Source organism: Betta splendens, chromosome 14 (genome assembly GCF_900634795.4).
Source record: "Betta splendens chromosome 14, fBetSpl5.4, whole genome shotgun sequence".
Lineage (NCBI taxonomy): Eukaryota > Metazoa > Chordata > Actinopteri > Anabantiformes > Osphronemidae > Betta > Betta splendens.
The window spans coordinates 10,879,267-10,906,439 of record NC_040894.2 but is presented as its reverse complement, the minus strand read 5'-3'; the positions used below and the strand labels follow the sequence as shown (position 1 = coordinate 10,906,439).

The 27,173-nt window shown below is 48.4% G+C and overlaps 2 protein-coding genes across 3 annotated transcripts in view; one reads left to right on the top strand and one right to left on the bottom strand.

Annotated features, from left to right (window-relative positions):
• Positions 1-14,844, top strand: part of LOC114869960 (roundabout homolog 2-like) — a 58,770-nt gene extending 43,926 nt beyond the window's left edge. For both annotated transcript variants that reach the window (XM_029174518.3, XM_029174519.3), the window contains 14 exons: positions 384-615; positions 4,190-4,314; positions 4,391-4,562; positions 5,511-5,687; positions 6,571-6,597; positions 6,777-6,816; positions 8,183-8,310; positions 8,881-9,153; positions 9,884-10,046; positions 10,298-10,564; positions 11,239-11,441; positions 12,497-12,655; positions 12,753-12,989; positions 13,247-14,844. In XM_029174518.3, the coding sequence (XP_029030351.1) occupies positions 384-615; positions 4,190-4,314; positions 4,391-4,562; positions 5,511-5,687; positions 6,571-6,597; positions 6,777-6,816; positions 8,183-8,310; positions 8,881-9,153; positions 9,884-10,046; positions 10,298-10,564; positions 11,239-11,441; positions 12,497-12,655; positions 12,753-12,989; positions 13,247-13,248 (2,205 nt within the window). In that variant the 3' untranslated portion in view covers positions 13,249-14,844. The remainder of the gene's footprint in view (positions 1-383; positions 616-4,189; positions 4,315-4,390; positions 4,563-5,510; positions 5,688-6,570; positions 6,598-6,776; positions 6,817-8,182; positions 8,311-8,880; positions 9,154-9,883; positions 10,047-10,297; positions 10,565-11,238; positions 11,442-12,496; positions 12,656-12,752; positions 12,990-13,246) is intronic.
• Positions 14,845-20,011: 5,167 nt separating this feature from the next.
• Positions 20,012-27,173, bottom strand: part of LOC114869959 (roundabout homolog 1-like) — a 59,283-nt gene continuing 52,121 nt past the window's right edge. The window contains exons 15-31 of the mRNA XM_029174516.2: positions 26,969-27,093; positions 26,406-26,640; positions 26,176-26,294; positions 25,846-26,017; positions 25,535-25,732; positions 24,879-24,905; positions 24,350-24,389; positions 24,000-24,154; positions 23,520-23,882; positions 23,331-23,453; positions 23,111-23,246; positions 22,543-22,695; positions 21,999-22,447; positions 21,766-21,906; positions 21,460-21,681; positions 21,227-21,381; positions 20,012-21,144 (exon numbers count right to left, since the gene is read on the bottom strand). Coding sequence (XP_029030349.2) covers positions 21,130-21,144; positions 21,227-21,381; positions 21,460-21,681; positions 21,766-21,906; positions 21,999-22,447; positions 22,543-22,695; positions 23,111-23,246; positions 23,331-23,453; positions 23,520-23,882; positions 24,000-24,154; positions 24,350-24,389; positions 24,879-24,905; positions 25,535-25,732; positions 25,846-26,017; positions 26,176-26,294; positions 26,406-26,640; positions 26,969-27,093 — 2,828 coding nt within the window. The 3' untranslated portion in view covers positions 20,012-21,129. The remainder of the gene's footprint in view (positions 21,145-21,226; positions 21,382-21,459; positions 21,682-21,765; positions 21,907-21,998; positions 22,448-22,542; positions 22,696-23,110; positions 23,247-23,330; positions 23,454-23,519; positions 23,883-23,999; positions 24,155-24,349; positions 24,390-24,878; positions 24,906-25,534; positions 25,733-25,845; positions 26,018-26,175; positions 26,295-26,405; positions 26,641-26,968; positions 27,094-27,173) is intronic.

Below are 27,173 nucleotides of genomic sequence, written 5' to 3'. Positions count from 1 at the left end.
GCAATGGAAATATGTGGAGCCCTGCTTCCCCCTCATTTTCACGCTTTTAGACACACTATCATTTGGTTAATGCCGAGTAAATCCCCACAGAGAAAGGAAGAAGAAAAGAGATCTATCCTGATATATATGGACCAGTCTGATGATAAACAACCGCCTCTGTCCCCTGTTAACAGATCATGAGTTGCATCTGTTACATGTTTTACTCTTTGGAGCTTTGAAAGCTTTTCTGCTGATAAATAAACTGTATGATTAACCAGGTGCCCGTTGTCGTTGAGGACGCACACCGAATGCTCATCCAAAGCAGTTTACCGACAGGCGAAGGACACCTCCCTCATCGTTACCGCCCAGAATATGCTCATGCCGCGCTCTCCGTCTCCCCTCAGGTGGAGAATCCGTCGCAGTTCATCCAAGGCTACCGCGTCCTGTACCGGCAGACGTCAGGCCTGCCGTCCCCGGGGCCCTGGCAGATTCAGGACTTGAAGGTCGCCTCCGAGAGGGACATAACTCTGTCTGGTCTGAAGAAAGGCATCGTCTACGAGATTAAAGTGAGGCCATACTTCAATGAGTTCCAGGGGGCAGACAGCGAGTCCATGACGGCGCGCACCATGGAGGAAGGTGAGCGGAAAAACACAAAAACGAGGCGTTCGCGTTGCAACAAATGGACGATCGAGGGTGAACGCGCCGGTGTAAACGATTCCTCCTCGTCTCCTGTTTTAGCAGCCGCCGGTAATGGCTTCATAGCCAGATAGTAATGGATAATGGCATTTCAAGTGCAGCCACCCACACGCGCCCACTACTGCAGTGCCGTGTCCCCTGTGTGTGGAAACAGGTCTCCCCGACAGCACAGCGAGGGGTCTGTGACAAGCCCAGGCCTCCGTGGGCTGGTGAGAAAGGGGTGGGGGGGGAGGGGGTTCGGGGGGCGGAACTGTCTCCTTTGACATAAGCTCAACTCCCTCGCTCTCTGCCCCGTCTGCGGCCCCCTGCTGCCTTGTCACCATCACACACCCGCCAGCCCCGTGTCACATGACCCCCCCCCCCCACCGTAGACGGACGTAACTTCCACTGAATGGATCACCTGCTGAGTGTTCTTAGGTTAATGCCTCACGTCATTCATCGCCACGGCGTCATTTATGATCCAGAGCATTTGACAATAATGTGCATAACATGCACGCTTATTATAGAACTTAACTGAAGAGACCTCCGTGTTTTAACCTTGTCTTCATTATTGAAACACACTGTAACTAAGTATTGTTCAACACCATAATAAAAAACAAAGCTTCTTCTGGCACATTCAGATCGTACTAATTAAGGTTAAGATGTTAAGGTCCATCTTGAATTATCACAGTTTTACTTTTATATAATATTTATTATTGTTAGGTTCATGTATGTTCTGGCTGCCGGCTGAGAAGGAGCAACTCTTCGTGTAGTTCATTGCAGACTGCTGCTGCTACTGAGAGCAATGACGAGACCATTAATGTAAAACTAAACTGCATCTGACGATGAGACGGACCCATTCCTCCCAGTGAGCAGATGAGGAGGAGAAAACTCCAAACCACCCGAGTCCAATTAAAACGCCCAGGCAGGAGCTGCAGCTCCTGCAGACCGAGGCGCACGCTCCGGTTACTGGGGGCTAGGTTCTGGAAACAAGGCATCCTGGCGAAGGCAAAAAAAAATTTAATTAACCTACCAAGACTCTTGAGTGTTGAAATGTGCTGTTCGGCAGAATTATGACAACACTGGCCATCCATCTGCAGCAGATTGGGAACGTGCCACTGGCTTTGTGCAACACCGGGGGGTCATTTCAGTGGTCTCTGAGGTCACAGCTGGGGAAAAAAAAGTGTGCATCAAGATTAATGATGCTCGCAACCCTTCAGTGAGCTGTTTGTGACAGCGGAGTGGCTTTACAGCACTGTCACCACACCACTGTTACATGTTCTGGTGTTTTCTTTAGGGGCAGCTACAGCATAGAAACGTTTGGTAATTCATAACTTAATTAGCTAAATTGATGCAACCATTTGCATAACAGGGTGTGTTTACTGCCTTCCACCCTGTGTATCAGGACATTAGGCTTAAGTATCTTTTGTTTAATTGCAGAGCTGTGAGTAAAAGCTGAATTGTTCCCTCAGCATTAATTGCTGTAAATTACCCTCCAGCTCCTGAGTTCGTCAGAATTAGTCACTTTCCCAACAGCACACACTTTTTTGCTGTCGTGACCATTTATGGTTTTATTACACTTAGTCATTACTGGTACTGTGGTCAATATTCATCCTGGGAGATTGTTTTGTACATATGGAAACTTAATGCTTCCTGTCTGGAAATGCTTCCTGACTGGACGAGCTCCATCGGTTTGCTGAAACAGCACCACTGAAATGATATTTGCGCTGCACTTAAGATCAACTCAACAATAACATGTAGAGTATATAGTTTTGCATTGATCCTTGAGGCGGTCAGAGAGTCAGTAGCCGCACACTCGGCAGTGGTGTGAGGCTGTGTGATGCGGCGACTGGTGGCCTATTACATATTAAAACACCAATATTGTGCCTCCTCCTGTGTTTGGGCAAAACAAGACAATCCAGATGTGCAAAACTCATTTTGTCTGGTGAGCGGATGAGCAAACTGTTGGCAGCAGCTTTTGGGCAGTTGTGCTAAATTTCACCTGTGTGTTTGCTGATGAGTCCTTTCTTGCTGGTTTAACACTTGATGACGGTTTCATTGCATGACTATAGTTCATGACCTGGGAGGAAATGCCATGTAGACAAGCTTTGTTTTCTTTGGATGTGAATGTTGGCAAAGGCCGACTTGTCTCTACTACAGATTACTCACACACTCGCTCATTATCTCAGACGTTCACTCCTCAGGGCCGCAGGCTTGCTGGAGCCCAGCCCAGCTCACAGTAGGTTCATAGACTTATCACAGGGATGTGCTATTGTCTATAGAATAACAAGGTTCATCTGTAGAATTTTTTTATCTATTTTATTCATTTATACATGGATTGTTCATCTGTAAGAGTTTGTGTAATTGCTTCCGAAAGGTGACACAGTTTAAATATAGTTAGGTTTATATAGAAAGTAGGTGGAGTCAGTTATTAAAATTAACTGCATCTCATATGGTTGTTGTATTGTCTTACTGTGCTTCCACTCTGTCATATATAACATGCCATCTGACCTGATCAGTACATGGCGTCTGTGGTTTCTATGTGATATGTGTTCATTGCATCTCTCGTGCTCCATGTGGAGACTTTGAGTCCTCGTATCCAGGGTTGTCTCTTTTGCTCCAGGTGGCAAATGTCACGGCCCACCTGCCTTCCCTGCACTGCCGTGACATTCTGCGCCGTGCTCGCATACAGTACTGCAGCGTGCCCGCATACGCTTGGTGCATTATTTATTATTGTGTAGCTCCGTAATTAGGTTCAGAGCAGTTCTTTCATCTGCCCAGTCAGAAGATAATGTTAGTTTTAATGGGAATCATGGGAGACGCAGCCCAGTGTGGCTGTGCAGTCCATTCAGAGAGATGATGATTAGCTCTGTGGTGTTGGCCTCCCGCTGCCTGGAGCCGCTTTAAATCTCACATGTCCATGCAAGTGGTGCATTTAATAAGTAAGCCATTAAAGAGGACAGTTTAATTTGCCTCTGTGATGCACTTCTGTCCAGAAACTATCCCAAAACCTTCAGTGCAGAACGTGAACATTTACCATTTCCATTCAGATGATCTGCCGGGAGAATCAGATAAGCAAAACTCAATACAGCTACTTTGGTGGCGTTTGGACGTGCTCTCAGTGGTGCTAATCCAATACAGAAGTGATGCTAGCGGCCCAGTCCAGCCATTTTCATCCTGGCAAAGAGCACTTCTCTCACATCTGAACTCGCTTGGAATCATTTAAGCAATTAATAAAGTACAATTTGGACTCATGCGCTGCATCGTAGGAGCAGTTATGCAAAGAAAAACAAATCTTATCGTAAAGATGTGAAATTGAGATGAAGCGGCTCCGCTAGCCATCTGCCACGCTGGCTTAGGAAATAGCTTGTCGTATGGTGGGCTGCATGAATATGAATTGAGCGAGTGGGTGAGACAAATCCTCCTCTGATATGATAAAAACACAAGCACTCACTCCACTGTTGGAAAACAATGTGCTACTGTGAATTGTGAATTATTTTGTGACTGTAACACTTGCAAACCTCTGCCCCGTCAGCACCGAGCGCGCCTCCGCAGCAAGTCGCCGTCCTGACGGTGGGGAGCCATAACAGCACGTCCATCAGCGTGTCGTGGGACCCTCCCCCCACCGACCAGCAGAACGGCATCATCCAGGAGTACAAGGTGCGAGCGGAGCCCGCGCCACCCTGAATACACTGTACAACAATGAATGCGTCTGACACGTGGGCGTTTCCTTCAGATCTGGTGTTTGGCCAACGAAACACGGTTCCACGTCAATAAGTCAGTGGACGCGACCATCCGTTCAGTGGTGGTCGGGGGTCTGCAGACAGGGGTGCAGTACCGCGTGGAGGTGGCAGCAGGCACCAGCGCAGGGGTGGGAGTCAGGAGCAAAGCCCAGCTCATCATCCTGGGTAACCCACACATACACACACACACACACACACACACACACACACACACACACACACACACCGAACAAATGAAATAACCTTATAATCTGGAACCCAGGTCTCCATCATAGACTGGAGGTCTGGAAAAATGATTTATTAGTTTATCACACTTCGAGAAATAAGACTGCACAGATGTCTAGTAAGAAATCAATAGCGGTTCATTAAGTGTAGTGTCTGGTAACAGTGCCAAATACTGTTAGCTATATCAGTAATCCTCGTCAATATGTGGGCAGCTGGTGCTAACAAAGTAGACAGTGTTTTTGTAGGAGCTTATCAGCCCTTCGCATCTTATCAAATGCCTAAAGGATGCCAGGAGTATATAAGCCCCAAATCAATAACGGAGCCCAGGCCAAATGTTCTCCTCGCGCGACTTTTGACTGATATATAATAACGCCCTCAACTCGCAGAGAAAGGGAAACACAGGCTTGTGGACTGGAGCTTAATGACGGAGGGAGTTTCCTGCTGGAGACTGTGAATCTAATTTCACAGCACAGTAGCCGCAACAGAAAATCAAACTCTGCCAGAGCTGCTCTGTCAATCTCGTGTCTTGCAGCTCCACTTGATAAGTGCACCGCTGAATTGATTAAGTCTACCTACATATTGGGTGCATTGATGCTGTTTTTTTTTCTTTTCATTGCCTATTTTTTATATCCCAGCTGGCCTGCGTGTTTATTGCCTTTTAGTTTTTCTGGTGCAGCTCGATGCTTTATATCCACTGTTTTATACTCAAATGTAACAGCAAATATAGCTTCTTTATATAGTTAAGATGGTTGATTTACTATTAAATAAGATGTTTGATTCAAATAATTTATTTACTTATTCCTAACATATATAGTAGTTTTAAATTCACTCAAGCGTTCATCTGTTTCTTTTCCTTGTGTGGCTGTATGTGTGTGCGGCGCCCCCCAGGTGCAGAACTCAGGGATGTAATGACCGGCTCAGAGGGCAACAATAGCATCTCAGACGTAGTGAAGCAGCCGGCCTTCATCGCTGGGCTGGGCGGCGCCTGCTGGATCGTCCTGATGGGCTTCAGCGCCTGGCTTTACTGGAGGAGGAAAAAACGGAAGGAGCTGAGCAACTACGCAGGTGAGAAACAAGAAAAATCAATTTACATGCTTCTGCATCAACACAGCCCTCTCTCGCTCTCTCTCTCTCTCTCTCTCTCTCGCTCGCTCGCTCGCCCTCCCTCCTGTGAAAGCGGTAGCCATCGCAGACGTGACTTTGTTTGAGCCGGCTGATACGCAGGACAAAGGACATACAGTCGGCACAGATGGAAATAAGCCCTATTTACTTTAATTCAGTGTGCGCTGATGTGCATCAGCCGTGCTGAGTTCCATCAGCACCGCATCTCGGCACTCTAATACATCCAGGCCCGATAAGTAATTTAACATGCCCCTCTATTACCACAAAGCTGCTGTTGTTTGCAGAGCAACACGAAGCGAATCTGAGTTTTAGCTATGAAATATTCTTTTATCCCTCTGCGAGTCAAGCATATAGCCGTGCACCATTATCCTAATTTGTATTGCAGGTATCAAAGCGCTGACTTGGGAGCTGTGCGATTTCCTAATTCAATGGGGATTTACGTGATTGAGTGCTGCTTCTCTGATCCCGTCGCGCCGAACAAATTGAGGGCTTTAATTCTAAAACACCGACAGCGAATCTGTCCACGTAAAATGAGGAGCGCTAACAAGATGCAGAGAAGCGCGGTGATGCAGATGCCCTGGAGGTCACGGGGGTCAAACATGTGGCCTCCATTTGAACCACGCCCCTCGGGGAATCGGTGCAATTTGGGAAAATGCTGGAATTCAGCGAAGAGACGCGTCGCCGCCCGCTTCATCACAACCCGCCAGCGAAACAACGCTGGTTGTTCCACACCTGATTCCATGAATTGTTCACGCTCCATTTCACTTTATCTATTTTCTAATATGAACCCTTGTTTTTTTTTCTCTTCTCTCTTCTCAAATTGCAGTTCAGTCCTTCACCTTTACTCGTGCAGGTATGTCTTTACATTGTGCCTCACGCTTTAAAATACCACACTAATTTCGCTGCCTACGTCCCCTGAGTGCGCTGGTCCATCACTCATTCTAATTGATAGCACGCCTGCGCCGTTTCCAGACAAAATAATTGTGGTGTAATTATTTTTTCTGTCTCCTCCCTTGCTTTTTCTCTCTCAAGTCACTTTCCAGCGAGACAGAGGCCTGATCAGAAACGGAAGGTGAGAATTTAAATTGCCTTATAAGAATCAAGGAACCCCACAGCTAGAGCTTTGCCACTGACATTTTAGTGCCACAGCTCGGCGCTCACTCTGCCTTCTCAGTGACAAAGGCCCATTGTAATACCTGAGATGAAGAGTTCTTTCATGATGAATAGGATTTGCATACATGTTCCAATATTCCCCCTCTGCTTATTCACCTCGGTGTACGATTTCCACCGATGTACACTTGATGAAATCATTAATCACTCCTTTGAAGTGAGTGTTAGCAATTAATGCAGGTGGACCGCCGGTTTATTCACGGGCCCTCACTCGGTTCATTTGAGGTGGCTGGCAGAGCGCAAGGTCGTGGGAGGAGGGGGGGGCTTGAAAAGCACAGCGATCGCACAACAAAGTGCCGAAACTCACGCACGGTGGACGTGAGGATTTCTGAATATGAGAATGAAAGAGTGTCGAAGAGGTGAATTGGCGTTTTTGAAAAGTTAAAGGGCCCCTCCCCCCCTCTCCCTCCCCTCTCCTCCTCCCCTCCCCGGGGCCCCCTTGTGTTACCAGCTTCCTACTTTGTCACACCTAAGCAAGCAGATAAGCTCAGAGCCAGAACCAGCGTTGGAAAAGGATGCACTAAAAATAACCCACTTCGCCACACTGCACATGCACATATTGTGTTATCAGCATGTTTCCGAGGCAATTTATGCAAATGTATGTGTAATTTAAAAGGGAAATTATTGACATAATTGTTTGAACACCTTTGAGCCATCACCGAGTCAGCTGTGAACAAGTCCCCTGTCACGGGCTCCGTGTAGCTGCGGCGGGTGAACGTATGCAGGCTGTGGATGCTCTGTCCTCTGATTACAGCTGATTCAACATAACATTCAACATAACCACGCGACGCTCCTCTCAACTTTGCTACCTCGAAGTGAGAGACAATCTTCGCGGCTGCTGTGTTTCACTAAAACAGAATGACACGTTAGCTTCCCTAAACTACCTAATGGGCTTTTGCTGTCTCTGTTGCCATGGAGACGGTGCGGCAGTGTAGCCGATCTGCCAGGGGCTGTCCATGATTCTCAATTCAAAATGTAAATTTGTGTTGTGCTAAGGCTCTAAAGTGGATTTAGTGTGTGTTTAGGCCCGTCTCGTTTCTTCGGGGAGAGTTAGGAGTGTGGAGTTACGGGGAGCAGAAGTCTGATTTATAGACTTGCCATTCTGCGTCTCACCGTTGTTTATTGTTGCCCGTGCACCGGGCGACTCCGCGGGCGCGAATATGCTGAATGGGTTTTTCGCATCAATTTGTTGTTGATGCAGCGCGGTTACAGCCCAGACGGGATCTCTAACGATGCGCCACCCTCCTCCCTTGTCTCCTCACAAACAGCCGTCCGGGGCTGCTGAAGGCCGGCGACCCCGGCCTCCCGTGGCTGGCCGACTCCTGGCCCTCCACCAGCCTGCCGGCAAACGGGGGCCTCGGGAGCCCCAAGGGCGGGGGCAACTTCGGCCGAGGAGGTAAGGAGGGCGAACGGGGCCGGGGTGAGCGGAGTTTCAGCCGTGCCTGCTGTGACAGCTTTGATGTTCATCCCCCCGGGGAAGCGCGGTGACAGGACGTCACGCGCAAACAAACGCACGCGCTCTCAAATTTAATAAGCCTGTGAGGGCTCTGCTTTGCTAATTTGATTTGACAAGCTTGATATTTGGCTTAAAAGTTCCCTTTGCTTATACTCTTGCCACAGCATTTCCCAAGGTTGGACAAGATTGATAGTCCAGAGCGTTTGTGTTGTGTTTTTGTGTGTTTGTATGTTGTTCTTGTGGGCTCCAGGCTTCATACATACATAGAGACTGCAGAGCTGAAGGTTATCGCCGTATCGAGTGTCCCTCTTGTGAACACTCCAGCAGGCCCTCACAGTGTGTCGCATGCTAATTATGCTTGTAGATAATCACTTTCATTTATATCAAGACCATTTGAGACCTGTATTTAACTAATACAGAGTGCCACGACAGCAGGGAGCGCTAATGACCTTAAAGATCGTTAACTCTATGTGAAAGTATCTCTCCATGATCCCCCCCCCCCCGTCACAGACGTGCTGCCCTCGGCGGCGGTGGAGAAGACGGGCACCATGCTGTCGGACGGCGCCATCTACAGCAGCATCGACTTCATGGGCAAGGCCGGCTACAGCAGCCCGGCGCGGGGCGGCCAGCCCAACCCGTACGCCACCACGCAGATCCTCCAGTCCAACAGCTTCCACGAGCTGGCCGTGGACAGGCCGGACCCCCGCTGGAAGGCGTCGCTCCAGGCCCAGCAGGAGATGGCCAACCTGGGCTACTCGCTGACCGACAGGCGGCCTGGCAGTGGTACGGGACACGACTGGAGGACTGAGCCCCCCGTGTTTTGGCTCTCTTGAGCGGCCAGTAAAAGCAACATTTTTACAAGACGGGCAATAAGTTTTCCTTCAGTGGAATTACTACGAGGGAGTTTGGAGGCAAATTAAAGCAGAGAAAGAGAAAAAAAAGGGAAGGAGGCAATTTATTTACATATTCACTGAAAATGGCCCCTTAGGAAAATGTTCTTAATTACTCTTCAGTCTTCATCAAAATTCTACCCTGGGAGCTTATCTAGCCCAGAAATGTCACCCAATCATGACGCACTTCTTTGGGTTAACTTGATTAGAGGTGGCGTAAAATCCCTCGGTGCTGAGTTGTTTGTATAGTGTACATGCGTCTGGTGAAGTCACGCGGGCGTTTCTGTCTGTACGTTAGTATTTTTACACGGCGGGCTCGAATAAATGTCAGAGGAAAAGTAGAGCAAGTGGGGGTTTGTATAGATACGATTTAAAAGGGCTTCACCGCGGGTTCTGGTGCCTCTAAGAAATATCAACATTTAGTCAGCACACTAGAAAGGGAAATAATGAGCGGGGCCGGAGATAAGCCTGAGAAAAAAGGCTCAGATAACCAAGAAAGACAGAAAATAGCTCTACAGGAACAACTGCATGTGTGTGAATCCATTGCAAGATATTTTGGGGGTTGTGCGTCTCGCTGTTGTGTAGAGAAGGATCAGCTTCCATTTCTCTCCACTGACCCTCAGGTGCAAAGGTTGGGAAGAAAAAGAAGGCGAAAGGTGCATCAAAGGCCTCTAAATCAAATGGGACATGCTGGGCTAACATGCCCCTGCCTCCACCACCCATGCACCCACTCCCCGGCACAGAGGTTGACCTTGACTGTTATCCCCAGGAGAACCACGGAGGAGGGTAGGATACGTTCATATCTCATCAATCTCTGCCCTGGAAGGAAGTAAAAGGCAACGCATGCAAACGCAGAGGTCACAGCTTCCTGCGTGGCCAGTTTTCATTTTGAGCTATAAATAGTGGTTAAACGGAAGTAGAAAAAGGTTATTACCATTTTAAATACTTAACATTACGAGAAGAAAATGGTGGTGATGATTCATTTCTGCCAAGTCAGGGCATTCATTAACTCTGGAGCCATCTCGCCCACATGCTAGATATGACGGCAGCTGGGCCCCGTCCATGTCCCTCCAAACCTACCGCCACCAGAATCTGGACAACGAGATCGAGGAGGAGCGAGGTCCCACTCCTCCCCTGAGAGGCCGGTCCTCCTCGCCCGCGGCGGCGGCGGCGGCGGCCTCCTTCGGCCAGCCCTCGTCCTCGTCCCTCAGCTCGGCCCACCACGAGGAGATGCAGTCCATCCTGCAGGCCCACCTGGACGAGCTGACCCGGGCGTACCAGTACGAGGTGGCCAAGCAAGCGTGGTGAGGAGCCGCTCCCCAGTGGGACGCGCTTGTGATTGGATTGAAAGCGGTCATTTGACGGCCTTGTTTCTACAGAGATACCTGTAATTGCGTTCATTTCATTTCGCTGAAAGTTTGAATTTTGCATATCAATCGCCGGTCTCTGCGTGATTGGAAGCGCCCGTACGTACACGTGTCGGCTCCGACCTGTATTCTTTGTCTCTCGCGAGCTCTACATTGATTACCCCTTTGATGGCGCATTGGAAAACTTGACAAGCCAGTGATGACACGTGCTGGAGGGTAATGACTGGGTTCAGCCTAACATGCTGTTCTGACATCAGTAAATAGAGTTGGTAATTATGCATGCATCTTGTCTGTGGAGGGATGGGAGCCATCATGGAGGACAGCTGTGGAGGAGATAACAGGCATGCTGGTGACAGCCCTGCCCATCCAGATATCCTTTATCCGGTCCAATTACAACTCCATTGTGTTAGCACAACACACACCAGCAGTGAGAACGCAATCAGCGAAATCACTGCAGGCATTCACAGTCTGTGCACAGAGCATCCTCTGCCTCCCTGAATATGCACTGATTCCACCTTCTGAAACGTATTTTGCCTCATTATCCAACCTCTGTTGCCTTTTTAAAAGCATATTGTCCATTAATGTGCAATATTTCCCCCACAATTAATTAGGCACATGAAGAGCAGCCCTAACATGTCCAACCCCAGCACCATTCCGCCTATGGACTTCATGTCAAGTGCACTGGGCTCCGATTTGGGGGCCACCCTTCTGTCTGACGAAGACGAGGATGAGGAGGAGGATCAGCGATACGCCGTGGTGTCGAAGAACCTGTGTGGCTTCGATTTTCACGGCGTGGAAAACCTCAGCGGCTCAGGTGTGTGCAGCGCGGGTTCAGGAATAATCGTGTTGTTGTTTCCCCACCCGTTTGTAGCTCGGATCACTACAGCCACTCACTCGGGAAGAGCTGCTCCTTGTGTTCCAGCAAGCGTGTCAGAGTCGAAGCCATTGTGAAAAGCAATTCTTCAATTGCAGTCTCTCTCAAATCGCCGCCGAACGCTCAGGAAGTCGTATTTAACATAATCAGGGTTTCGCAGGATCGCGCAATTTCATCGTTTTGTCCTGCGGCCGGGTCGTGGGCTACTGAGGCAGAAAAGTGCAGCGTGTTGCCTGGCTGGACTATCAGCAGGGCAATAGGGGGGGCGATAGCCAATTAAACCACACACTTACAAGATCATGAACGTGCACTTGGCGAGTAGTGGCTGTGGAGGATTTTACAGATCAGAGACACCCGCAGGGCCCGTGATTGACACGCAGAGACCACGCAGACGTTTTATGGCCTCACCAGTAATAATTACGCAGATATCCACATGTTAACAGCTGCTTTATTTGGACAGCCTGTTAAAAGTTGCTCCACACATATTCGCATAGATACATATAATGCAGAGTTTAAAGTAAAGGTTTTATAAATAGGGTTTGATCTGAACAGGCTCCTTCATAGGGAAACTTGAAAGTCTCTCCCAGAGGAACAGACCTGGACCATTTTTAGACTCCACTGTTTGATAAGTCATGAGAGGCAGAGGATTCGGCTCTTTTTAATCACCCCTCCGCGGGGCAGAACGCAGGTCAGTGTGCCTTTAAATATTTACCCGCGTTAGCTATGCAAACAGCTCATCCTCCCGCGTTTAGCTGTCACATAATATTATTAGCGGTTCATTCAGGCAGAGGGAGACGGTGTCTTCAGTCCAGCGGATCAATGCGTGAACAAAGCCAGCGTGGTGGCAGCATTTCCACAGGGGCTGCCACAATGTGTGCTTGTTCAGTGCTTATTTTGGCCATTCCTGAGTAATATCTGGTTTTAAAGCCTTTGTCTGAGTTGTTAACAATGAGCTAATAAGCTGGAGTTATCTTCCCGTTGCTGTTTGGCTGCAGGTAAGAGCTCCCAGTGCCCCGCAGACGGCTCGGCCACCGCGGACCGTGCAGGACAGAGCACGCAGAGCCTCGGCCACAAGAGGGCGCCGCTGAGCGGCATCAAACCCCAGACGGAGAAGGTCGGGACGCTGCCCAGACGGCGAGACGGCGACGCAGACGGTGAGCTTCCTCCCGCCTGTTTGTCAGATGATCATCCGTTAGCGCGGAACCCGGCGACCGGGGGTCTGAGTCTTGATTCCTCATTTGCACCGAGCAGCCCACGCGCCCGCCGCCAAGTCCCTGCACGCCGCGGGCTCCCGCATGCACAGCTCGTGGGCGGCGGCGGCCTCGGACCCGTCCGACGAGTGCATGGTGACCGTGTCCACGCTGGAGCGGCAGCACATGGCTTCCTGGAGCGGCACGACGGCGTCCGGCAGGGCCACCCTGGGCCGGGGCCCCCACAAGAGACCCGGCACAGACCCCCCCACCAACAGCACAGAGAAACGGGAACACTGTGAGTGAGAGTCCCCGTGGAAACACGGTCACACGTCACAAAAACCAAAGCTGCTCAACCTTATGGGTGCTATTTTACTGCCTCACAGATACATGTCACTTTAATGGCAGAATGACAATCACAGGTCAAGCTACAGAAGCAGTTTGCTGCAGTTTGTAGACTGGCTGAACCTTAAATCCCACCAATATATAGCTGGAAGCCAAGCTGAGATGCTGCAGATCCTGCATTTTACATTGTGTTCTCTCTGTCACTTACAGAGTCTTTGTGAAGCGTCGCTGCTCGTCCCAGGACACCGTGTCTGTAAGCGCCACAGATTCTCTCTCTCTCTCTCTCTCTCTCTCTCTCTCTCTCTCGCCCGCTCTCTCCCTCTCTCTCTCTCGCCCGCTCTCTCCCCCTCTATCTCTCTCTGTCGCGGCGACACAGACGGAAGCTCTGGAAGACGGAGATGAGACAGGACGAAGACGGAGGAACAGGGTGCGAGATGAAATGCAGAGCTGTAAATGTCATGTACAGACACAGACACCAGTCTCACAGTGTTATTTTCATCCCCTCTCTTCAAAAGAGTAAACAGTATGTTACGTGTCCGCTTCTATTTTTCTGTCACATGGTGTACAACTGTTCGCACGACGAGGATGAGACGAAGACGAATCACAACAGAAGTGACTAATTCAAACGACAAAGGACTTGCATAATTTGTAAATATATTTTTAATGTTTTCTCTTTTATTTGCTTTGCTATGCAAGCCAAACCCTTCATCGTCTCTTTTGTGATTTATTACTGTGATTCCTTTACTTTTATTTATTTATTGATGCTCAAACTGTTAGCTTATTTTGATGAAGCTACTGTATTGTTGTACTTTGCACAGAGCGTTTTTTTGTTTTGTTTTTTTTTGGTGAAAATAAGCACAAACCCGTTGTCAGCTAAGCTGAGGAGGAGAATCATAACGGCAAAGGGGGACGTCTACGCTGAACAGAAACAGGCCACATATTCATGGCTGTGCTGTGATCATTCTGAGAATAACAACTCTTAATCGATTGTGACAATACGCTACAAGGACAGAGCAGATAAATACTTGGAAATTATAAGCCAAAATACCTGACTGTGTTTAAGAGGCCGCGTCTTTCTAGGAGTCTTATTATGCATTATACCAGCGATGACTCCCAGATGTTTACCGCAACATCTGTATGGTAACTAAACCGCACTCCAGCTGCAGTATCCAAAGCAAAGATATAGAAAAATAGGCCTCATTTCTCTGCCAGTCCCAAAAAGAATATGTTAATAAATAATATATATATATATGCAAATATATATATATATATTTGTTTCTTTGATAGAATGGCATGACGATAGTGCAATATTCAGATGACAATATGACATTAAGAGCAATGGGAAGATGGACGTGAGTTGGCGTCACCTTAGTGGAGCAGAGACTTGTTTATTTAAAAGTCACAGGGAAGAAACATATGATGCAGGACTCATTGTCATTTACCGTGATGTTCAAACATCAAAGAACGCACGCCATGTTTGTTCCCGTGTGCGGCGCTGAGAAACGGTGACGCCTTGACACCATCTTGCAAAGATGTAAAGATTTGACAGATTTGCCCAAATTCAAAGAGCTTTTTTTTTTTTTTTTTTTTTTTAACGCAGCCAATTAGTGTTTTCTGCCTAAGAGATTCACATTGTGCTGCCGTCACACTTATTGGGGCGGCGTGTTCTGATCGTTGTTCTGAGAATGGATCTCCTTTGAAGACTCTTCACCTGCCAGATTGGTTTGCCCTCAGGAATACACAGCCACATACAGTAGGGCCGTTTTTCAATCAATTTGATGCAAAATAAAACGTGTATGTGAAAATCACACCTCTGTGACTCTGACAAACTGTTTGCCTTTTTATCCCGTTTTTATTTTGGAGTAAAAACCCTGCTTGAAACACTACAGTTCATTAAAATCCAAGATCAGCATCTCATGGAAAACGTTAAGTGTGAGGGAGAGCGGGAGGGTTCGATTGAACCAAATTTGTGGGAAGGAAATAGAAATGTGCCAAAGCAACGGGAACGACAGCAGCCTTTAGAAGACCTTCAAGCGAAGCTGAGCCAAGAACTTGAAAGGGCTTCTGTAGGAATCCACTGAGTCTGGGGTCAGAGCACGCTGGCGTCTTCGGGAAAAAGGCTCCGACTGTTCGCTCTCGTGGATCAGAGACAACATGGATGCTCCAGTAACAACTAATGTTTGGAAATCAATTTCTGGGAGTCCAGAAGAGAAGTCGCTGATGATTCAAAGTGCTCCATCGTCTGCTGGTGTTTGTCCACAGCGTTTACATGTATCTGTTCATCCAGTCGGCTCTGCAGTCGAGGCGTTTTGGAGGATTTCATGCTTCCAGGTGCTGATGAGCATTAAACAGATGCCGATTTCCATTTCCGTAAAACTACTTTAGCACCTGCACAGTGAAAAAAAATGTTCTAATGACCACTATATTATTGTTCTTGACCGGTCACTTGACCTCAGCGTCATAAAATACTAGGATAATGTCAAGAGGATGATGAAAAACACCTGATGGAGCAAAGCAGACAGTGAAGGCAGCGACAGGAAGCACCTGGCGTTCTGAATTACACAAACCGACCACGTGAATCAGAACGAGCCCCCACTGAGTGAAGAAATGAACATGCAGAAATGGGAGAAGACAGAAAAAGACTGGAAAGCATCCACATTATTCCTAATGATGAATGATGAAGGTGACGAGGACCATCAGAAACAAAAACGCAGCCGCTGTTAATGTGATTTGTCTGTGGGACGTGCAGATGTTCCGTTCATTAAAATGATGGACCTTCATCCTTATCTCTGGACCACCTACATTCAACTTGGGCTAAACAGTTCTGGAGAACGCAGCCTTAGGGGCCGTCACAGCAGCCCCGCGATCCGACCTGCCAACGTTTGTATCTGGAGACGGGCAGACGCGCAACCCGCCGTTTAAGCCTTAAATCCAAACGGCCGGGTTCTGCCCGACCCGCTGGGAGGACGGCGGCGCCGGCGCTTTGTAGTCACTTTGACACAGTTTGACCCGCAATCTCAGCGCCGAGCGTTAACCCTCATCCTAATTTACCCAGCCTGTGGCGCCGCACATGTGGATTTAATGGAGGGAGAGGAATACAAAGCCGAGCCCGCGGGGGCCCAATTACCCGGCTCCACCTGCATTCGCCCGGCTGCAGTTGTGTCTTTTAACAAATGACACTCAATGCGCCGACGCTGGAATACGCGCGGCCACTTGAAGGAGCCTGGAAAGCTGAAAATCTGTTTATTGCCACAAATGCATCGCCGAGGTAGTTTGTTCAGGCCTCTGGAGAACAATCTGGCTTTAAACTGCTCGGTTTCTGTGGCGACCAGGAAATATTTAGAAGACGGGCCCGTTTTCTACAGAAGCCAGTAATGAGGATGGAGCACGCGGGCTGCGGTTTCACTGTAATTGTCTGACTGCTGCAAACATCAACATCGCACATACTGTAAATGGAACCATGGTGCGATAGCAGCGTTACGGCACCGGCGCGAAACATAATGGATTGTTGCATTATGCTGCACGCGCTTCCGTTCTTCAGGGTAAGAAGTGACAGAGAGTTTGTAGAAGCTGCGAGGTTCGGAGCCGGTGTTTAGACTTATGATGTTGTAGTCCTTCAACCAAGAACCGGCTCATCACACACTGGACACCCACTCCCAGCAAAAGCCATGGATGAAGATGGGAAAAGGGAATATTTGGAATGAATCAGTTTTTGATGCCGGAGCAGCTGTTTGTTTGGTGATGCCAGTGAATAAACACCATTCTTTTACTGTGTGGGATCTTGTATGAGAATCAGTTTCAAAACATACTGCACAGGACATAACAGTCACTGACTACAGTCAGTAGTTCTAGCTCACTGTGAGTGGATCTGAGGCTGTATTTCATTACGATTATGTGCATCCTGGCCTTGAACGGGTGACGTTCGCTTCATTGCAGCATTCGTCGGCGTTGGCGGTGCTTTACATGCGCCCGTCCAGGACCGCAGCTCCCGCTCTGCGGCTCAGCCGCGCTCGGGGCAGAAAGGCCGGCGGTCTCCCGGCCCCCGTCTCCCTCGTGGGCCAATTTATTCCCGTCTTCACCCCTCATGGCTGCAGAGCTTCTCTTTGTGCATGTGTGGCCTGCTGCACAGAAGCAAGGGCTTCAATATGGAAACCAGTGAGTGACCTGTGAATAAAATAAAACCGAATAGGAGACTAAAAACAAGTGGCTACAACCTAAATAGCACCAGAAAAGGTCCTGTAGCTGCTCGGTTTCTATCCTTTTGTGTCGCTTTTGTGCTATTTCAGGTTGAATGAGGTCTATTTTCATTCCCGTCCTCTTTCCATCAACCCTTTGAGCCTCGCCGTGTTTTAAAATCTCACTTCCCGGCCTCGGCGCCTCCTCTCAGCCCCGAGCGACGCCTCCCGCATCTTTCATTCGCATTCGCCGCTCGTCTGCCACAGCGCGTCCGTCCTCCTCCCCCCGTGACAGACAGCGATATATCTCCATAAACAAACGTGAATTTACCGCCGCTGCCGCGGGTTCCGCCTCGGCTCCAGATTCATTATCTCTGACACCTCCTAATTCCTCACCAACTGCTTGCTTTAAGAGAAATAATCTTCCTCAAATACTGCTGCAATAAATTCGGAATCGTAAATTTGCAGCCCATTACAACCCCCCCCCCCCCCCCCCCCCCCGCTCATAACTTCGCTCCACGCCCGGTGTCACCTCATCCCCCACAGTCCTCAACCTTGACGCCCTCGCTGCCTCTGAGGATGTTAATGACACTGGAAAACACCGGCTCTCGGAGCTGAGAAATGCCACCTATCTCTGACACCACCTGTTTATGTCGCGGCTGTGAAGCTAATCAATGTCTTCATCACCTCCAGATGATTTTGGGTTGTTCACCCCCCCCCCCCCACACACACACACACCACCCAACCACCACCAACTGTGCCTTCTGCACATCTTCAATAAACCTCATTATGCTGCAACTCCTGCTCCCTGAACGAGTGCTTGTACCTGTTCTGAAAACACGACGCGCCGGATCTTCACAAACACCCGACGAAGACATTTGGGCTTTGGGCGACACGTGGTGCACTCGAGCCGGTTGGTCGGAGGAGGTGTTTTCATCAGCGGCCGCGCTTCCTCCACCGCTCAGTCACCTTATAATAAAGAGTTATTCAGCGCTGACGGCCATCGGTTTCACTTTTTCTGTCAGCTTCTCTGCAATTGTGCCACATTTGCCCTAGCTGTCATGGCCGGCTCTTTGTCAACAGATTGTGGACAATCTGCTGGATAGACATGGCAAAATTGAAAATGAAACTTGGCAGCTCGCGCACGCACACACACACACACACATACACACTCACACACATATCGAGGCAAACACTTGTGAATAACCTACCGTCGACGATCGTCCTTGAAAGGAGGAAAGAAAGACACAGATGGGGACGATGAAGGCGGCCATTTCTGAAACTGACGCACAGCTGAATCGGAATTCTATTAGTTATTGGAAATGAAGTTTTGGGAAGGATTAATGAAAGGTCTGAACGCACGAATGAGTCATTTAACGCCGTGGTAACATCATCACACAGTCAGCTCCCTGTTTAATAATGTCCGTCCACATACTGCGTATGAGTCTAACCTTAGAGGTAAAAATAAGAGTTTAATATTTATTTCTGATAAACAGTCTACTTCTGTTCAGTGACTGTGGACATGAGCTTTCACATTTGACGTGATAACTGGACAGAAAGAGGGTCCACACAGTTGAGCTGCAGCTGTGGGCAGGTGACATAAGATGCTGCGTTCCAGATTGAACTTATTGTTCATTGTGTACAGTTCAACCATCATCTTCACTTCACCTGGTGTCATGGAAGAGTTCTACCATTACAGCTGATGGCCTCAGGATTAGTCACCGTCTGTGTTGCTGTGGCCGAGTGGATGTTAATAAAGCAGTGTGTGGCCTTGGTTCCTTATGTTGTCCTTTTCCCACATTTTCTTTCCTGTTTATTTTGTTCGTACATCATGTACAAGGACAAAACTGACGCTTCACTCAGAGCCGCTCTCCTACACAACTTGCAAGGTCATCTCCCAGTCTGGTTGAGTGGCGCTTTCAAAGGCTTCATTATTATTATCACAGCTGTGGACGCGTGTCCCTCATGGGTCAGGTAACCTTCTACAACAGTACAGGACTCTGGAACGTGAACTTGTTAAGCAAAAAGTAATAATTGATCTATAACATATTCATTCATCTGGTGCAAAGGGAACGATTCTGCAGAAATAAATACTGCAGGTCTGAGAACCAACATGACAAAAAAAGAAAATGGGAACATTTGCTTCAGTTGAGTCGAAGCTAGTTCAACGAAAATGATACAAGATCATGACTCTTTGTGTTTTAGCTCCTATTTGTGAATTTGGTGAATATAAGATCACAAATCATCATAATTTAAAAACAAAAAAACAGGAAGAATGTGTCGTTATACTGGATTTTGAGGGTTTATTCTTAGTCGCAGTCACATTTAGCAGATCACCACACTGAGGTAAAACAAGCAAGGACCCAAAGGCCACGTGAGCCACTCACCTCACTCATTAGTGCTGAGTGGAGCTTATGCAGCATCCACCTTGTTAATGCATCACGGTGAATTCTGCATAATTATATAATCACTTGTGGATGATGCACCACTTACTGTGTGAGTCTAGGTATAGTTGCCCTCTTTTGCTCACACGCACGGTAAGAACACCTGCGAAAGGCTCCGTGAAGATTCACAAGTGAGGTTAATTAAACGGCGCGTCTCATCATCGCATCCTCAGTGTTCCCGTCTCCATCCTTCGTACTCATAGACACAGAGCTGGGCAGTTACAGTTCTAAAGTATATTCACTATGCCTATAATCTCCCGCTTTCACTTACAGTATCATTTTGATTTCTTGTGGTTTAGGATCCGTGACTACATGTAGCAGACAGATAGACAATGGAATTAAAGATTACAATATAGTTTGTTGTTGCTTAGGGAACAGCAATATTTATTAAAGTTAAAGTGACATATTTGTTTTACATATAACTTACAGAACAGGTCTGGACAATATGACCAAAATGATATAACAATGTACATTTTACTTTATAATCATAAATTAACAATAGCAAATTTGTCATATATAATAAATTTCATTACTTTCATCTGCTAGTTTACTTTGAAATGGGTCCATGTTCTGATTTTACATCTCACGAATGAGCAGATTAGCTGAACCTCTGTTTTCCTGTAGAATTTAATATGTGAATTGGAATATGAGTAAATTCCTAGACTAGAATAAGTTAATTCGGTGCATTGTCCAGTCCCACTCCAGAAGTTAAGGCCAGGATGAAAAGTTCAAATGAAACAAAGTCAGAGGACAAAGGAGAAATGGAACCAGTCCATGAGCAGAACTTTCATTACCGGGTTGAACAAAGCAAACAAGATGTTTAGCAAAAGCTCCTGGAGGTGAATCTGCATGCAATCCTCTCAGTACACACGACAGCTCAAATGAACTCAACTGAGCGCACAAACACAATCAACAACCATTTTTTTTCAGCCTGCAATTAAACTGATGACTAATAAGACTCCAAATATTGATTAGCTCCAGACTGAAATCCATATAAAGACTCAGAATAAAATCAAGTGATTGTGCTTTTATAACCAAAGTAGGACAAATAATACAAAGACAAGATGTACATCACGTACGGTATAAAACATTAACACTGCTATATAAAATCTGAATTCGAAGCACTTCTGTGGCAGTAAACAACCTCGACAATTTACAAGATGTCTGGCAATGAAGTACATTAAAGTAACTAGAAACCGACAAGCAGAGATCATACGACCGCATCAAGCAGTTCAATCACGTTTTCGCCATCAAATGTGCATTCGCCTCACTTTACTGGGCAGCCAGCGCATCAGAGTCCACAGACTTAGACACGAGAGCACCTTTTTTCTTTTTCCCCCAACACTTAATGATCCCAAGTAGAAAAGAATAGCATGTATTGTGCAGTATTTTACTTCTTTTTAGTCTTTTTTTTCCCCGTCATGTAAAGTTCAGTCTGAAACAACTGCAGGATAATCGTCCTGTGCTTCTCCTCTTAGCTCTTCAGGGTCTGTGAAAACAAAGTGTTTCTATTAATCTACCATGGTTACTGGTCAGTGAACCAGCATGTATGTGGAACTGCTATGATTTACCTCCTCCACTTGTCCTGCAGGTGCCACCTGACCTCCCTGTTTGGTCCTTGAGTCTCCCCTTGACATAAAACCGGATGAAATACAATCATCAAGCTCCCTCTGGGCATTACCTGGTGGGAAAGAGGGGCGACTGTACAGAAGAATGTCTCCAAACTCTAAAGTGGAAGCGGGGAGAGAGTAGAGTTACAGGAGCTGCACAGCTTTCACCTTGGCCATTATTGTCCCTCCGTTACCTGGCTGCTGTCGGTTGTTGTTGCCTCCTTTTCCTCCGGGTGGAATCCTGTTCTTGTCCTGGCTCTCTCTCTGCTCCAAGGCGCCCTCCCTGACCCTGTGAGTCCCCGTGCTGCCCCGTCGACCCCGGGCCTCCCCGGAGCCCATCCGGGGCAGCGTGGCCCCCCGGGCTTTATAATCACCATGGGACGCGGGGCTGGTGAAATTCAGAGGCGTGCACGAATCTGAGGACAGAGATCACAGATATTAACAGATCCCATATAGAAGAGTATAAAATGTGGAATCTGGTTTAATGTATTGGTCATTACCGTCATTGAAGGCATCTTGGGGCTGGCAGCCTTGCTGAGCAGACTGGGTGTGTTTATGCCTCTTAGGTCTTTTATGTGCTATAGCAGGACTCATGTTGCTGTCTGTAGACATGGGGCTGCTGGGTCGCCGCGGCTGCCGTCCTAAAACCATCACGTTGCCCAAAGGTTACGTTTGTAAAACACAAACACATGAGAGCTTGAACAAGCAAACGTCTCCCCTGCAGGCGCCTCACCTGGCTCCTCTTGGTATCTGTACATGCGCAGGCCCGCAATGTCCCGAGACGAGGCCACGGCCTGGTTGAAATCCCCGTCTGTGAAGAAGGAGCCCTCCGACGTGCTGACCACGCTGGACCTGCCGGACGAGATGTTGTCCTCAGAGGCCGAACCCCAGCTCATGACCATGGACCCCGTGACCGATCTGTCCAGCTCCCCGGTGCTGGAGGCCGGCGTCTGCTCCAGGCCCTGGTAGAGCAGCTTGTGTGCCGGCGGGTGCTGCGTCTGGTGTTTCTGCTTCTGCTGGCTGTGGTGTTGGACGAAGGGGCTCCCGTTGTGCTCGGTGTCCGTCTCCCCCTCCGCGTCCTCGTCCTCCTCCTCGTCCCGTTCGTCCGTGTCCGAGCAGCGGCGGATGGAGCTGTAGGTGTGCGTCGGGGAGGCGGGGCCCGAGTGGCTGCTGACGTGCTGGCTGGAAAGTGTGTTGAAAGAATATCTGTCACAATGCAACGTTTATATTATCAGTCACAAACAGTGGAGTTTGTCGGCCAGGCTTAATCTGGTTACCTCAGGTGCTCGGCTCGATCACGCAGGCCATTACTCAGGTCTCCCTGTGGTGATGTGGTCGGTGGGTGACTACAGGACACTTCAGTGGAAGATGAAGCTGTCCCTCTAACCGGTGGACTGGGACAGCTCTCTATTCTTTTCTCTGCATCACAACTGATGAGTAAAGGACAAGTGGCATAAGGTGAAGCCTAGGGGTACGAGGGGCCTTGGAAGTCCCGATGCATCATCACAGCACATCCCAGTAATTAGCTCCATCCACCAAGACACACATTTATCTTAGGAAACACGAGACAGTCTGTTGTCATTGGTAAAAGCCGAGTTTGTGTTCTGTTGTATTCACTGTTGACTTAATTGGAATATTTTAATTGCACAAAATGATAAACTCCCAGATGTTTACAGAACCTCTGATTAAGCAGTGCTACCATTTAAAGCAGTCAGACTACGGCTGCTTATGAACAACATCATTTGCAGTAGTGATGGTGACACATTAAGAAATAAATTGGTTTAACTCCGGAGTTCCTGCTTTCGCAGTAATAACTGCATGTGTCTGTGCATCCTGCCTGCTCACCTCCTTTCCATCGGCAGGCTGTACTCGTCACAGTCCCAGGCGGTCGCATGAGGCGGAGACAGGGCCTCTCCCCATCTGACCGCATTATGCTTCGGCACCTTCGGGCCGCGTGGTCCTTTCTTTTGATTTTGGCTCCCTGAGAAACGAGAAGAGGCCACCGGAGTCAACAGACGGCGTACGGCTGGGCTCGTTGAGATTCACAGGCCGCTGTTGGCCTCACCTGAGGTGCTGCTGCTGCTGCCTCTGTCTGAGCTGTGGTGTGAGCCCCCTGTGCTGTGATCATGGGCCTGGTTGTGAGGGATGGTCCTTGGGTGCATCATTCCCTCGTGTCCATGGAAATGATCTAAATGAAAAAAACATTTATTAGCACCTTGTAGGCTCTGAGTCTGTCAATACAAATAGCATGTACCTGTATTGAGCATGTTCTGCTCCGTTATGCTGTACTGCATCTGTGCTGCCATCTCCTTCGGTATCGGGGGAGGGTTGGGGGGCTGATTCCAGCAGGGCACGTCCATGGGCTCGCCCACAGCGCCACCAGCGGCTGCCTTGTTCTTAATGTTTGCCTGGATGAGCTGCGTGGTGGCATACGGGATGGGTTCATAGGTGGCCGAGTCTCCCCCGGGGCTTCCATAGCACAGGTTGGTGTTGTTGAACATCGTGATGTCGTTGAGCTTGTTGGAGAGGTTCACGTCACTGTAAATGGCCATTTCGGGAGCAAGCGGGCCCCCCGGCTTGCCATCAGGGTGGCTTCCATAGTTGGCTATGCAGTCAGCTGAGGAGTGAGACCAACCCATTTCACAGCCAGTGTCAGGTCTGGGAGCTACTATTTTACTCTTGTTTCTAACATATTCCCGCTGTCGCTGATCTGAGCATGAACTTTTGCACTCACCTGGGCGGCTGTATGTTGTCATGTTGCTGTCACTGGTGCCGTTGCCATTATTGCAGCAGTTGATGCTACAGTCTTTGTGATTGGCACAAGCATTCGGCCAATTGTCTGGCAGCCACAGCTGGTTCAGAGGCTCACCCATGCTGAGAAGACCAGGCCTGCAATAAGAAAAGGTCCACACTGCTGTCAGTCAGAATCCACCGCCTTCATGAATCAGTGATGAGGGAGCAAGTTGGATGCGTGCAGGCCGGCGTTTAGCGAAGGGAGACACCTCCTCCTAGTGGCCCCACCGCGCAAGTGCAGGTGTTCTGTTGGCCTTTATATAACAACAAAAGGACCAAAATATCACTCACCTGCCAGCGCCGCACACAGAGTCTCCTCTTTGATATGCAACTGCAAAGAGAGACAAAAAACATTAAGCCTCAGTGAGCTGTCAAACAGACAAAGCGCCGAAGGTGCAGGAAAGCATGAGAGGCAGACAGCGAGTCTGTGTAAACACCTAAAGTCAAAAGTCGACACTCGCTTCAGACGGCGCTTTCATGCACAGGGCACGGCGTCTTACTGTCTGATTTAATTTCATAGGAAGACAACACAAATAAGTGCCAGGGCCTTTTACCCATCGCAGCCGAACTCCTCGCCTAATTTGGAAACACGGCACCACGACAAATAGCGGCTCTACTGCAGAAACACACATGTTCTTTATATAAACACAGGGACCTGTAATAACGAAGGCACATATGCCCCGAAAACACATCCACACACATCACATCCTACGAATAACTGCGATCACGTTCAGCTTTAGCCCATATAATTGGGTTTAACCTCACATTACGTTTTGTTAAATGTATATTGTTCAATAATAATTTGTAAATCCACACATACCTGTAGGTGTGAAGGTGAATGACGGGACTGTTGTGACATACAATAAAAGGAAAGATTTGTAATCAGTTCCACATACTGTAAGACTCAGTTATATATGTACATATTTCTATACATGTATATATTTGTACATATAACCTGTGATCTTATTTATCCACTGTCATCTCTCCATCAATAACAATGTTGCTATGAACTGCTTTCCTGCCTTCTCTCACAGTGACCAGGTGAAGGTTAATGTGGGTGAAGGAACAAGCCATATGAATAACGGTGCTATTGTAGCAGACAGTGGCAGGTTGACAGACCCGGGTCTCAGAGATTTATGCCGTGCGGAGGAAACGACGCTCTACAAACAAGTGACTAAAGGTCAGCCTTTGAAATGTTTGCACAGCTGCAAATGCAAATTTGTTTCTGATGTCTCTTTGTCAAAGGAAGATTAGAGCAGAGTATCTTTCAACCTTTGATGTGATCTGTTATTAGCTTCAGAAAATGGCCCTTAATATCACTGAGATGAAGACGGGTGCTCCGTGCGGTGGGATGCTTTGATCCCTTCTGACATCACGTCACTGTAACTTTCAAACAAACCTGAGAAGCTAACTTATACCCACACTTGTCCCACAGTATATAATATATCTCTGTTGGTCAAACAGAGGAACACAAACCCTTGCGGATGCCGGTGTATGTGCTGCTGAGGCCACTTCTCTTCTTACGGTGACGATACAGCCACACGCTGAAAATCATGAGGACCAACCAGCAGGTGGCGCCAATGCCGGCTATAAAAGCCGGTTGCCTCACCACATCCGAGATCTGAGACAGCGTGTCCCTCTCCTCGCTGATATCCATCATCTGGCCGGCAGAGTCTGATCCGCAAAAAAGACACAAAGAAGAAGTCTGTAGATGTGCATGAAAGCAGAAAGCATTGACCCACAGGGAGAGTCAAAGCAGGACCTGGGCACGTTTTAAAAACTTTTACCTAACTGAAAGAAAGTGACATCGCTCCTGACCCCGGGCCCGGCTCCGTTGCTGGCCGCCACCTCTACACTGTAGCGGATTCCCGGTGCCAGACTGGAAATGAGCACGGAGAGGGTGGAGCCATCCACTGACTGGTTTACGTGGTAGCGACTCTCATTACCCAGGCACCAGATCTGTCGAGAGAAGGTGAGGAGGAGATGGGATGACAGCGATTGCCTGAGGGACACATTCAGCAACACAAGGCGGCACAGAGGTACAATTTGCATTTTAACTAGAGTACACACGATTTAGAGCACCGGCACCGGAGAGGGACGGGGCCCTCCTTTTTTACCTTGTACTCCTGAACGACGCTGTCTTCCGGTTCTGGAGGCGGTTTCCAAGCAACGAGGATGGCGGTCCCGTTGGCACCGCTCTTTGTCACCGTAACACCCTGGGGTGCTCTGCTAGGGGCTGAGGCAATCATACATACTGTGCAGTTAACCACACTGTTCTAGATAGAAACTCATTCCAGTGCTTTTAGTGTTTGTAGGCACTGTACAGAATCGGCTGTCAGACAGTCACCTTCCTCCAGCGTTCGGACCACCTTCACCTCGCTGTCAGCTCCCTGGAACTCATCAAAGAAGGGTCGCACTTTGACCTCGTAGACGGATGCTCGCCTCAGCTGACCGATCACCACCCCGTCCTCCTGTGGGCTCCGCACCTCCAGGACGCTCCACTGGCCCTCGGGCTGGCCATGCTCCGCGTGTGCCCGGTACAGCACCTTGTAGCCCTGGATGTATGGGGACTCCTGCTCAACCTGGGGGAGATGAACATAAATAGTGTGTAAGGATGAGACCTTTCATTTCGTTGAGCGCGAAAAAGCATGGGCTTTGTCATATGCTGCATCTATTGTAGCAGTTCTGGAAAAAGTAAAGGATTAAAACATCCCATTAGAGCCACAGAATGATGACACCTCTTTATGTTGCTTCAGAAACCAGAGACCTGATCTGCCACATAATGAAGACCCTCCCAGTACATCATATATACAATCAATATATGTAACGTTTCCCCATATTCATTCTAAATCTGACACCTCTGTGTATCACTGAATGTTGACTGGAGCAAAGCCAGTCTGGTTTCCTCACCAGCCACCGCACTCTGACAGCAGAAGATGAAAGGACGCTCGGCGTTTTCAGGTGGATAACCACGTTTCCCAGCTCCCTCTGGATGTGGCGAGGATCCACTCGTTGACTGGTGGATGTGCTGTCGGCTGGAAGAACAGACGCAAACACGGCAAAGGTGAACTCCGACAGACTGGAGTTTGCTCAGCTCATCTGAGGAAAAGCGCAT